This window comes from Oncorhynchus mykiss, chromosome 19 (assembly GCF_057628025.1).
Source record: "Oncorhynchus mykiss isolate SJ-2025 chromosome 19, ASM5762802v1, whole genome shotgun sequence".
Taxonomy (NCBI): domain Eukaryota; kingdom Metazoa; phylum Chordata; class Actinopteri; order Salmoniformes; family Salmonidae; genus Oncorhynchus; species Oncorhynchus mykiss.
The window spans coordinates 24,169,797-24,182,234 of record NC_143040.1 but is presented as its reverse complement, the minus strand read 5'-3'; the positions used below and the strand labels follow the sequence as shown (position 1 = coordinate 24,182,234).

The 12,438-nt window shown below is 44.3% G+C and overlaps 1 protein-coding gene across 1 annotated transcript in view; it reads right to left on the bottom strand.

Moving 5' to 3' along the window:
• Positions 1-12,438, bottom strand: part of LOC110498474 (uncharacterized) — a 52,047-nt gene that overhangs the window by 29,130 nt on the left and 10,479 nt on the right. Inside the window, exons 4-6 of the mRNA XM_021575104.3 lie at positions 11,050-11,214; positions 10,320-10,431; positions 9,029-9,990 (exon numbers count right to left, since the gene is read on the bottom strand). Coding sequence (XP_021430779.3) covers positions 9,029-9,990; positions 10,320-10,431; positions 11,050-11,214 — 1,239 coding nt within the window. The remainder of the gene's footprint in view (positions 1-9,028; positions 9,991-10,319; positions 10,432-11,049; positions 11,215-12,438) is intronic.

The following is a 12,438-nucleotide window of genomic DNA, read 5'->3' as shown; positions in this document are numbered from 1 at the left end:
CTGCCAGAACATAGGCAGTAGGGATGGCTTAAGCCTGATGAATTTACTGTGATAAATGAGGCCTCACCTCCTGGCTACACTAGTGACCATATCCCCCGTGCATCCCGCAAAGGCGGAGGTGTTGCTAACATTTACAATAGCAAATTTCAATTTACAAAAAAAAAATGACGTTTCGTCAGCCTACTCAATCACTTTTTATAGCTACTGTTTACAGGCCTCCTGGGCCATATACAGCGTTCCTCACTGAGTTCCCTGAATTCCTATCGGACCTTGTAGTCATAGCAGATAATATTCTAATCTTTGGTGACTTTAATATTCACATGGAAAAGTCCACAGACCCACTCCAAAAGGCTTTCGGAGCCATCATCGACTCAGTGGTTTTTGTCCAACATGTCTCTGGATCCACTCACTGTCACAGTCATACGCTGGACCTAGTTTTGTCCCATGGAATAAATGTTGTGGATCTTAATGTTTTTCCTCATAACCCTGGACTATCGGACCACCATTTTATTACGTTTGCAATTGCAACAAATAATCTGCTCAGACCCCAACCAAGGAACATCAAAAGTCGTGCTATAAATTCACAGACAACACAAAGATTCCTTGATGTCCTTCCAGATTCCCTCTGTCTACCCAAGGACGCCAGAGGACAAAAATCAGTTAACCACCTAACTGAGGAACTCAATTTAACCTTGCGCAATACCCTAGATGCAGTTGCACCCCTAAAAACTAAAAACATTTCTCATAAGAAACTAGCTCCCTGGTACACAGAAAATACCCGAGCTCTGAAGCAAGCTTCCAGAAAATTGGAACGGAAATGGCGCCACACCAAACTGGAAGTCTTCCGACTAGCTTGGAAAGACAGTACTGTGCAGTACCGAAGAGCCCTTGCTGCTCGATCATCCTATTTTCTAACTTAATTGAGGAAAATAAGAACAATCCGAAATTCCTTTTTGATACTGTATCAAAGCTAACTAAAAAGCAGCATTCCCCAAGAGAGGATGACTTTCACTTTAGCAGTGATAAATTCATGAACTTTTTTGAGGAAAAGATTATGATTATTAGAAAGCAAATTACGGACTCCTCTTTAAATCTGCGTATTCCTTCAAAGCTCAGTTGTCCTGAGTCTGCACAACTATGCCAGGACCTAGGATCAAGAGAGACGCTCAAGTGTTTTAGTACTATATGACACAATGATGAAAATAATCATGGCCTCTAAACCTTCAAGCTGCATACTGGACCCTATTCCAACTAAACTACTGAAAGAGCTGCTTCCTGTGCTTGGCCCTCCTATGTTGAACATAATAAACGGCTCTCTATCCACCGGATGTGTACCAAACTCACTAAAAGTGGCAGTAATAAAGCCTCTCTTGAAAAAGCCAAACCTTGACCCAGAAAATATAAAAAACTATCGGCCTATATTGAATCTTCCATTCCTCACTGCCTTCCTGAAGACAAACAATGTATACAAAATGCTTCAGTCTGGTTTTAGACCCCATCATAGCACTGAGACGGCACTTGTGAAGGTGGTAAATGACATTTTAATGGTATCGGACCGAGGCTCTGCATCTGTCCTCGTGCTCCTAGACCTTAGTGCTGCTTTTGATACCATCGATCACCACATTCTTTTGGAGAGATTGGAAACCCAAATTGGTCTACACGGACAAGTTCTGGCCTGGTTTAGATCTTATCTGTCGGAAAGATATCAGTTTGTCTCTGTGAATGGTTTGTCCTCTGACAAATCAACTGTAAATGTCGGTGTTCCTCAAGGTTCCGTTTTAGGACCACTATTGTTTTCACTATATATTTTACCTCTTGGGGATGTTATTCGAAAACATCATGTTAACTTTCACTGCTATGCGGATGACACACAGCTGTACATTTCAATGAAACATGGTGAAGCCCCAAAATTGCCCTTGCTAGAAGCATGTGTTTCAGACATAAGGAAGTGGATGGCTGCAAACGTTCTACTTTTAAACTCGGACAAAACAGAGATGCTTGTTCTAGGTCCCAAGAAACAAAGAGATCTTCTGTTGAATCTGACAATTAATCTTAATGGTTGTACAGTCGTCTCAAATAAAACTGTGAAGGACCTCGGCGTTACTCTGGACCCTGATCTCTCTTTTGAAGAACATATCAAGACCATTTCAAAGACAGCTTTTTTCCATCTACGTAACATTGCAAAAATCAGAAACTTTCTGTCCAAAAATGATGCAGAAAAATTAATCCATGCTTTTGTCACTTCTAGGTTAGACTACTGCAATGCTCTACTTTCCGGCTACCCGGATAAAGCACTAAATAAACTTCAGTTAGTGCTAAATACGGCTGCTAGAATCCTGACTAGAACCAAAAAATTGGATCATATTACTCCAGTGCTAGCCTCTCTACACTGGCTTCCTGTCAAAGCAAGGGCTGATTTCAAGGTTTTACTGCTAACCTACAAAGCATTACATGAGCTTGCTCCTACCTATCTCTCTGATTTGGTCCTGCCGTACATACCTACACGTCACAAGACGCAGGCCTCCTAATTGTCCCTAGAATTTCTAAGCAAACAGCTGGAGGCAAGGCTTTCTCCTATAGAGCTCCATTTTTATGGAACGGTCTGCCTACCCATGTCAGAGACGCAAACTCGGTCTCAACCTTTAAGTCTTTACTGAAGACTCATCTCTTCAGTGGGTCATATGATTGAGTGTAGTCTGGCCCAGGAGTGGGAGGGTGAACGGAAAGGCTCTGGAGCAACGAACCGCCCTTGCTGTCTCTGCCTGGCCGGTTCCCCTCTTTCCACTGGGATTCTCTGCCTCTAACCCTATTACAGGGACTGAGTCACTGGGGCTCTCTCATGCCGTCCCTGGAGGGGGTGCATCACCTGAGTGGGTTGATTCACTGATGTGGTCATCCTGTCTGGGTTGGCGCCCCCCCCCCCCCCCCCCCCCCTCCCCGGTTGTGCCGTGGCGGAGGTCTTTGTGGGCTATACTCAGCCTTGTCTCAGGATGGTAAGTTGGTGGTTGAAGATATCCCTCTAGTGGTGTGGGGGCTGTGAGCTGAGACCCACAGAAAACTGACCGTACACCCTTTTTGCCCCACCTTATGAAGTGGCAACAGCTCTATTATCAGGTCTGGGCGTGGCTTTGACTTCCTACCTCTCAGTGTCCAGCAGACTTCTTCTTCTTTGTTTTTTTTTATGGCGAACTAGCCATATTGTCACCATTAACTGGATGGGGGTACAAAATAAAAGTAAATTCCATACAGCGATGGGAACATTTACATTTAAGCTGCAATATGTAACTTTTTGGACGACCCAACCAAATTCACAAAGAAATATGAGGTATAGATCCACCATTGTCATTGGCAACATGTCTAAGAATTGGTAGATTGGTTCTATGTGCACCATTTCTATGCTTCTCATTCTTAAGTGTATTTATTTGTTCTTTTGCTTTCGGTTTTGTACACCAGCTTCAAACAGCTGAAAATACAATATTTGTGGTTATGGGAAATATATTTCACAGTGGTTTAGATGATATAATAATTCTCTACACTCTAGACCCTTTCTTCTGTAAAGTTGCTGGCCCTGTAATCGCCAAGCCTATCTCTGACCTTTTTAACCTGTCTCTCCTCTCTGGGGAGGTTCCCATTGCTTGGAAGGTAGCCACAGTTAGTCCTTATTTTCCCCTGTTTATCAAAAGGGTAGAAAAAACTTGTCAATAATCAACTGACTGGCTTTCTTGATGTCTATAGTACTCTCTCTGTCTATAGTATTTTCTCTGGTATGCAATCTGGCTTCTGCTCAGGTTATGGATGTGCCACTGCAACCTAAAGGTCCTCAATGATGTCACCATTGCCCTTGATTTTAAGCAATGTTGTGCTGCTATTTTTATTGGCTGCCAAATCTTTTGATATGGTGGACCATTCCATTCTTGTGTGCCAGTTAAGGAATATTGGTATCTCTGAGGGGTCTTTGGCCTGGTTTGCTAACTACCTCTCTCAAAGAGTGCAGTGTATAAAGTCAGAACATCTGCTGTTTCAGCCACTGCCTGTCACCAAGGGAGTACCCCAAGGCTCGATCCTAGGCCCCATGCTCTTCTCAATTTACATCAACAACATAGCTCAGGCAGTAGGAAGAATGTGTTGTGTTAAACACTCCGCAACTAAGATTTCCTAATGTCCTACAATCTTTCTCTGCCCTTAACCTTGTTCTGAACACCTCCAAAACAAAGATCATGTGGTTTTGTAAGAATAATGCCCTCTCCACACCGGTGTGATTACTACCTCTCAGGGTTTAGAGCTTGAGGTAGTCACCTCATACAAATACTTGGGAGAATGGCTAGACCTTCTCTCAGCACATATCAAAGCTGCAGGCTAAGGTTACATCTCGAATTGGTTCACTCTATCGTAATCGTTCCTCTTTCACCCCAGCTGCCAAACTAATCCTGATTCAGATGACCATCCTACCCATGCTAGATTACGGAGACACGATTTATAGATCGGCAGGTAAGGGTGCTCTTGAGCGGCAAAATTTTCTTTACCATTCGGCCTTCTGATTTGCCATCAATGTTCCGTATAGGACACATCACTGCACTCCATACTCTTCTGTAAACTGGTCATCTCTGTATACCCGTCGCAAGACCCACTGGTTGTTATTTATAAAACCCTCTTAGGCCTCACTCCCCCCTATCTGAGATACCAACTGCAGCCCTCATCACTTCACATGGATTGATGGCAGCATTCGTGTGAAACTGAAAGCGCGAACCACTGCTTTTAACCAGGGCAAGGTGTCTGGTAACATGACCGAATACAAACAGTGCAGCTATTCCCTCCGCAAGGCTATCAAACAAGCTAAGCGTCAGTACAGAGACAAAGTAGAATCTCAATTCAACGGCTCAGACACAAGAGGCATGTGGCAGGGTCTACAGTCAATCACGGACTACAGGAAGAAATCCAGCCCAGTCACGGACCAGGATGTCCTGCTCCCAGGCAGACTAAATAACTTTTTTGCCCGCTTTGAGGACAATACAGTGCCACTGACACGGCCTGCAACGAAAACTTGCGGTCTCTCCTTCACTGCAGCCGAGGTGAGTAAGACATTTAAACGTGTTAACCCTCGCAAGGCTGCAGGCCCAGACGGCATCCCCAGCCGCGCCCTCAGAGCATGCGCAAACCAGCTGGCCGGTGTGTTTACGGACATATTCAATCAATCCCTATACCAGTCTGCTGTTCCCACATGCTTCAAGAGGGCCACCATTGTTCCTGTTCCCAAGAAAGCTAAGGTAACTGAGCTAAACGACTACCGCCCCGTAGCACTCACTTCCGTCATCATGAAGTGCTTTGAGAGACTAGTCAAGGACCATATCACCTCCACCCTACCTGACACCCTAGACCCACTCCAATTTGCTTACCGCCCAAATAGGTCCACAGACGATGCAATCTCAACCACACTGCACACTGCCCTAACCCATCTGGACAAGAGGAATAACTATGTGAGAATGCTGTTCATTGACTACAGTTCGGCATTCAACACCATAGTACCCTCCAAGCTCGTCATCAAGCTCGAGACCCTGGGTCTCGACCCCGCCCTGTGCAACTGGGTACTGGACTTCCTGACGGGCCGCCCCCAGGTGGTGAGGGTAGGCAACAACATCTCCTCCCCGCTGATCCTCAACACTGGGGCCCCACAAGGGTGCGTTCTGAGCCCTCTCCTGTACTCCCTGTTCACCCACGACTGCGTGGCCACGCACGCCTCCAACTCAATCATCAAGTTTGCGGACGACACAACAGTGGTAGGCTTGATTACCAACAACGACGAGACGGCCTACAGGGAGGAGGTGAGGGCCCTCGGAGTGTGGTGTCAGGAAAATAACCTCACACTCAACGTCAACAAAACTAAGGAGATGATTGTGGACTTCAGGAAACAGCAGAGGGAACACCCCCCTATCCACATCGATGGAACAGTAGTGGAGAGGGTAGCAAGTTTTAAGTTCCTCGGCATACACATCACAGACAAACTGAATTGGTCCACTCACACAGACAGCATTGTGAAGAAGGCGCAGCAGCGCCTCTTCAACCTCAGGAAGCTGAAGAAATTCGGCTTGTCACCAAAAGCACTCACAAACTTCTACAGATGCACAATCGAGAGCATCCTGGCGGGCTGTATCACCGCCTGGTACGGCAACTGCTCCGCCCTCAACCGTAAGGCTCTCCAGAGGGTAGTGAGGTCTGCACAACGCATCACCGGGGGCAAACTACCTGCCCTCCAGGACACATACACCACCCGATGTCACAGGAAGGCCATAAAGATCATCAAGGACATCAACCACCCGAGCCACTGCCTGTTCACCCCGCTATCATCCAGAAGGCGAGGTCAGTACAGGTGCATCAAAGCTGGGACCGAGAGACTGAAAAACAGCTTCTATCTCAAGGCTATCAGACTGTTAAACAGCCACCACTAACATTGAGTGGCTGCTGCCAACACACTGACACTGACTCAACTCCAGCCACTTTAATAATGGGAATTGATGGGAAATGATGTAAATATATCACTAGCCACTTTAACCAATGCTACCTTATATAATGTTACTCACCCTACATTATTCATCTCATAGGCATACGTATATACTGTACTCTATATCATCGACTGTATCCTTATGTAATACATGTATCACTAGCCACTTTAACTATGCCACTTTGTTTACATACTCATCTCATATGTATATACTGTACTCGATACAATCTACTGTATCTGCCTATGCTGCTCTGTACCATCACTCATTCATATATCCTTATGTACATATTCTTTATCCCCTCACACTGTGTACAAGACAGTAGTTTTGGAATTGTTAGTTAGATTACTTGTTGGTTATTACTGCATTGTCGGAACTAGAAGCACAAGCATTTCGCTACACTCGCATTAACATCTGCTAACCATGTGTATGTGACAAATAAAATTTGATTTGATTTGATTTGACATACAACGCCCGTTCTACCAGTCACATTCTGTTAAAGGTCCCCGAAGGGCACACATCCCTGGGTCACTCGTCTTTTCAGTTCGCTGCAGCTAGCAACTGGAACGAGCTGCAACAAATACTCAAACTGGACAGCTTTATCTCAATCTCTTTATTGAAAGACTCAATCATAGACACTCTTACTGACAGTTGTGGCTGCTTTGCATGATGTATTGTTGTCTCTACCTTCTTGCCCTTTGTGCTGTTGTCTGTGTCCAACAATGTTTGTACCCTGTTTTGGGCTGCTACCATGTTGTGCTTCTACCATGTTGTTGTTATGTTGTGTCGCTACCATGCTGTGTTGTCATGTGTTGCTGCCATGCTATTTCGTCATCCTAGGTCTCTCTTTATGCAGTGTTGTCTTTCTTGTTGTGATGTTTGTTTTGTCCTATATTTGTATTTTATTTTTAATCCCAGGTCCCCCATCCCCGCAGGAGGCCTTTTGGCTTTTGGTAGGCCGTCATTGTAAATAATAATTTGTTCTTAACTGACTTGCCTAGTTAAATTAAATTACATTTCACTAACACTCATCTGGGACACCAAAAACATGGCGACCCACGACTAACCAATGTGCCACAGAGATTTTATTAATATTGTGGGAAAAACTTCTATATGAACATCAAACGCTGCTTTTCATTGCTGACGAGCACAAGTCACTAATGTGCATTGTTTTCAAAAGCTCAGAGTAATTAATCGTTTTTCTGCACAATTTGGTTTAAGCCTCCATCACTAACTTGAAGAGAACTAGGGCCTATTACTCGCATCCCACCGCTTCCAATGCATTGTGGAAAAGTGTGCATCAAATTCAACTAGATGAAGAGCTGAGATGAGTATAACATCCTGGCGTATGAGCCATACTCTATTATCAAAATGTTGCATACTACTGAACCTTCTCGTTTGCATATTGGGCATGCGTCATGCGTGATTGCGTTGTTTCCCGCTATTAGTTGATTTGATGTTTTGGGTTGGGGTAATGTCGAACGAGGAGGTAATAAATGCCTAGTTCACAAATTTTGTGGAAATTTATTTTATTTTTTTGAAATTCTTTCTTAGATTTATCAGGGTACTGCAGCACACCTACTTCCCACAGCTATGCTATTAATCTTAATTTTTTTCTCATACTCAAAGGACCTAGTATCTAGGACGCCAGTTAGGCTATTCGGACACAACCACTGTGATTCAAGTACCTAACAATATGGAGCTATTGGAGTTTATAAAAATAAAAAAATCCATGTGTTGAATTAAGTACAATATTTTGGTTTGACTGAGATAAGGGAAACTCAGTCCCTGTAATGATACAAAAATAACCAGAGTCAGTCAATTTTGTATTTAAATTCAACAAAATGGTCATGTACTTATAACTTTTAAGTACAGCACATTTATTGTACAAAACGATACGTGACAAGTATAATATATTTTCTCACTATGGTAACACTACATTTTCTGTAAATCTTGTACCCTTGCTTTGATAAAAATGTATTTAAAAATACTTTGGAAAAGGTTCAACATTACACACAGCTTCACTACTTCATGTCAAGTAAACATGAATTAAGGCATTATCCGTATCTCATTATAAAACACCAGTATCAACCTAAAGGTTGAAGGTTGTCACTCTTCATCAGTGAAGCATTTTTATAGACATCATCACAATATCACGCGAGGAAAGACGCTGGAGATAAGAAGCAAGTACAAGGAGTGAACATTTAATAAAACACGGACAGGAATAGAATATGGACAGCGTCTGGATAGGGGAAAACAAAAACTACAATAATGCTGACACAGGGGGCAATCAACAAGGCAATGTAGTCCAGCGAGCGCTGATGTGTGTAATAACGGTGACAGGTGTGCGTAATGATGGGCAGCCTGGCGCCCTCGAGCGCCAGAGAGGAGGAGCGGGAGCAGGCATGACATATCATCTAGTCATCATGCTCATTCTTTCCTCAGTTCACCTCATCCAATTCGCTACCACATCCAAAACCACCAGAATAAACTACAAACAAACAAACTACATTAAATGTCACTATACTCTATACATGGGCCCTGTGCATTTTATGTTGGTGTATCCTGAGGTAGCTCCTTTCTGAGAACCTCTTCCCGCAGTGCGTACAGGCGAACGGCCTCTCTCCCGTGTGGACCCTCTGGTGCCTCTTCAGATGACCAGCCTGGGCAAAGCACATCTGACACTGGGTACAGCTGAAGGGTTTCACCCCTGTGTGGACCCTCTGGTGCCTCTTCAGGCTGGACGAGTGGGAGAATTTGGCCCGGCACAGGTGGCAACCGAATGGTTTCTCCCCCGTGTGCATCCTCTGGTGGATCTCCACCTGTTTGGGGAAACTGAAGGCTTTCCCACAGAACGTACACGGGAAGCGCTTCTCTTTGCCACCGGATCTACTGATAGCGCTACTACTACTGTAATTTTTCAATGGGCTTGTGTAGCCATTTAGTGTTGATGCACTGGCATTGTCTGGCATGGTCTGGTTTAACATTAGGACAGTGTGAGGAGGATGAAGGCCAGGAAGTGTCTGTGTTGTCACGGTGTCCATGTTCCAGTTGATAGATCCTAAAGAAGGCAGGCTGAAGGCAGCATCTGTTAGGGGGTCAACCTGAGGCGCCACCTGTCTCTCTGAATCACAACTATAGGAGCAGGAGGGAGCATCGCTGGCCGAGTCAGTGTCTGTTCTCTCTAGCTGCATATGGACACCGCCCTGTCCCTGCAGACCAAATCTACATCTCGCCCTGGTTTCAATAAGTCTGTTGTCATGGAGACTAAATTCAGATGTTATTTTGTGTTCCACTCTCTGTTTCTGGTTGGAATTAACAGTGTTGTCCCCCAGCCCAGAGTTTAGGACGCTGTCCCATCCATTGACCTTCACTATGTCGCCTCTGGTTCTGCCCTGCTCGGTGATGTCGTACCCTGGGCCCTTGGCTGCACCCATCTGGGTCTTGGAATCCAAGATGGCCGCCCAGTCTCCTCTGTTAGCCTCCAGCCAACCACCTGCAGGAAGAGGTTACAAAATAGACTTTACAAACATGGCAGAGAACTCTACATATGGAGTTTTTTTTGTAAATTACCTGGTCAAGTTCATACATTATAATGTGTATTTTTTTATAATGTATGACCTTGACCAGTATGACCATTTCAGGCTGTTCTGGAGGCAAAGAGCGGTTCGACCCGGCACTAGATAAACTGGTCACTGAGTGTAAGTTGTATTGATTTCATTTTATGAATGAAGATAAAATAATAGCCATGTGCATCACTATTCCCATTGAAGTATATCTATTATGTTCTCTATATATATATATATATATATATATATCTCTTACCTTGCTCCCCCATCTTTAGCCCACTCAGCAGATCAATGCTCTCTGGTCCGTCTTCTATTGTCTCTTCTTTGACCAGCTGCAGATCAGGCTTCCCATCCTCCATGTCTACTGACTGTAAGAGATACAGAGTGAGGGGATGTTGGATCAAGACATCTGATATCAGCACGCTGCTATGGATCATCTTCTGATTGGGCAATGAGGAATTGCTATGAGTACAATGCAAACATGTTGATTTCATATTATGCAAAAGTGTTAGTTAATTTGATTACTTGACACTCTTTAAAGGGATAGTTCAGGATTTTGGCAATGTTCCGGATTTTATCTACATTTACATTTTAGTCATCTAGCAGACACTCTTATACTTCCCCAGAGTCAGATGAACTTGTGGATACCATTATTATGTATCTGCGTCCAGTAATGCTAACTAGCTTAGCACAAAGAATGGAAATATTTGGGTACCCCTAGCATGCAAGCTGTAACTGAAGACTTCCATTTTTCATTGCCAAAATCCCAAATGGTTTGATAATTCAAAGGCCTGGTCCCACAGTTAAGACAAATTGAATCAAGTCCTGGGTCCGTATCCACAAAGAGTCTCAGAGTAGGAGTGTTGATCTAGGAACTTTCCAAACAATGTTATTTATTATGATCTAAAAGGCCAAACTGATCCTAGATCAGTACTCCTACTCTAAGATACTTTGTGGATACAGACAGTAGTTCACAGTGGGCTCACCTCAGTGAGACTGTGTGTGGTCCTGTGCTGCTCAGCTGATTCCTCTGCGGGTTCAGGAGGAGGTGTAGTCTGGTTGTCCTCCATGACCATGGTCCCCTCAGTGTTCCCCAGACCCTCCTCACACCCCTCCTCCTTCACCCACAGCACCTCTGGACCCTCCTCCTCCTGGATGAGAGAGGTGATACAGATTACACAGACATACACTCCCTCCCTCACACACACAGATAAAAAATATATATATATATATATTTCACCTTTATTTAACCAGGTAGGCTAGTTGAGAACAAGTTCTCATTTGCAACTGGGACCTGGCCAAGATAAAGCATAGCAATTCGACACATACAACAACACATGGAAAAAACACAAACATAGTCAATAATACAGTAGAACAAAAGAAAACAAAAAGTCTATATACAGTGAGTGCAAATTAGGTAAGATAAGAGAGTTAAGGCAATAAATAGGCCATGGTGGCGAAGTAATTACAATACAGCAATTAAACACTGGAATGGTAGATGAATGTGCAAGTAGAGATACTGGGGTGCAAAGGAGCAAGATAAATAAATAAATACTGTGTGGGGATGAGGTAGGTAGATAGGTGGACTATGTACAGGTGCAGTGGTCTGTGAGCGGCTCTGACAGCTAGTGCTTAAAGCTAGTGAGGGAGATATGAGTCTCCAGCTTCAGAGATTTTTGTAGTTCGTTCCAGTCATTGGCAGCAGAGAACTGGAATGAAAGATGACCAAAGGAGGAATTGGCTTTGGGGGTGACCAGTGAGATATACCTGCTGGAGCACGTGCTACGAGTGGGTGCTGCTATGGTGACCAGTGAGCTGAGATAAGGCGGGGCTTTACCTAGCAGAGACTTGTAGATAACTTGTAGCCAGTGGGTTTGGCGACGAGTATGAAGCGAGGGACAACCAACGAGAGCGTACAGGTCGCAATGGTGGGTAGTGTATGGGGCTTTGGTGACAAAATGGATGGCACTGTGATAGACTGCATCCAGTTTGTTGAGTAGAGTATTGGAGGCTATTTTAGAGATGGCATCACCGAAGTCGAGGATCGGTAGGATGATCAGTTTTAAGAGGGTATGTTTGGCAGCATGAGTGAAGGATGCTTCGTTGCGATATAGAGTTAACAGTCTAACCAGACACCTAGGTATTTGTAGTTGTCCACGTATTCTAAGTCAGAGTCGTCCAGAGTAGTGATGCTGGACGAGCGAGCAGGTGCGGGCAGCGATCGGTTGAATAGCATGCATTTAATTTTCCCTGTGTTTAAGAGCAGTTGGAGGCCACGGAATGAGAGTTGTATGGCATTGAAGCTTGTCTGGAGGTTAGTTAACACAGTGTCCAAAGAGGGGCCAGAAGTATACAGAATGGTGTCGTCTGCGTAG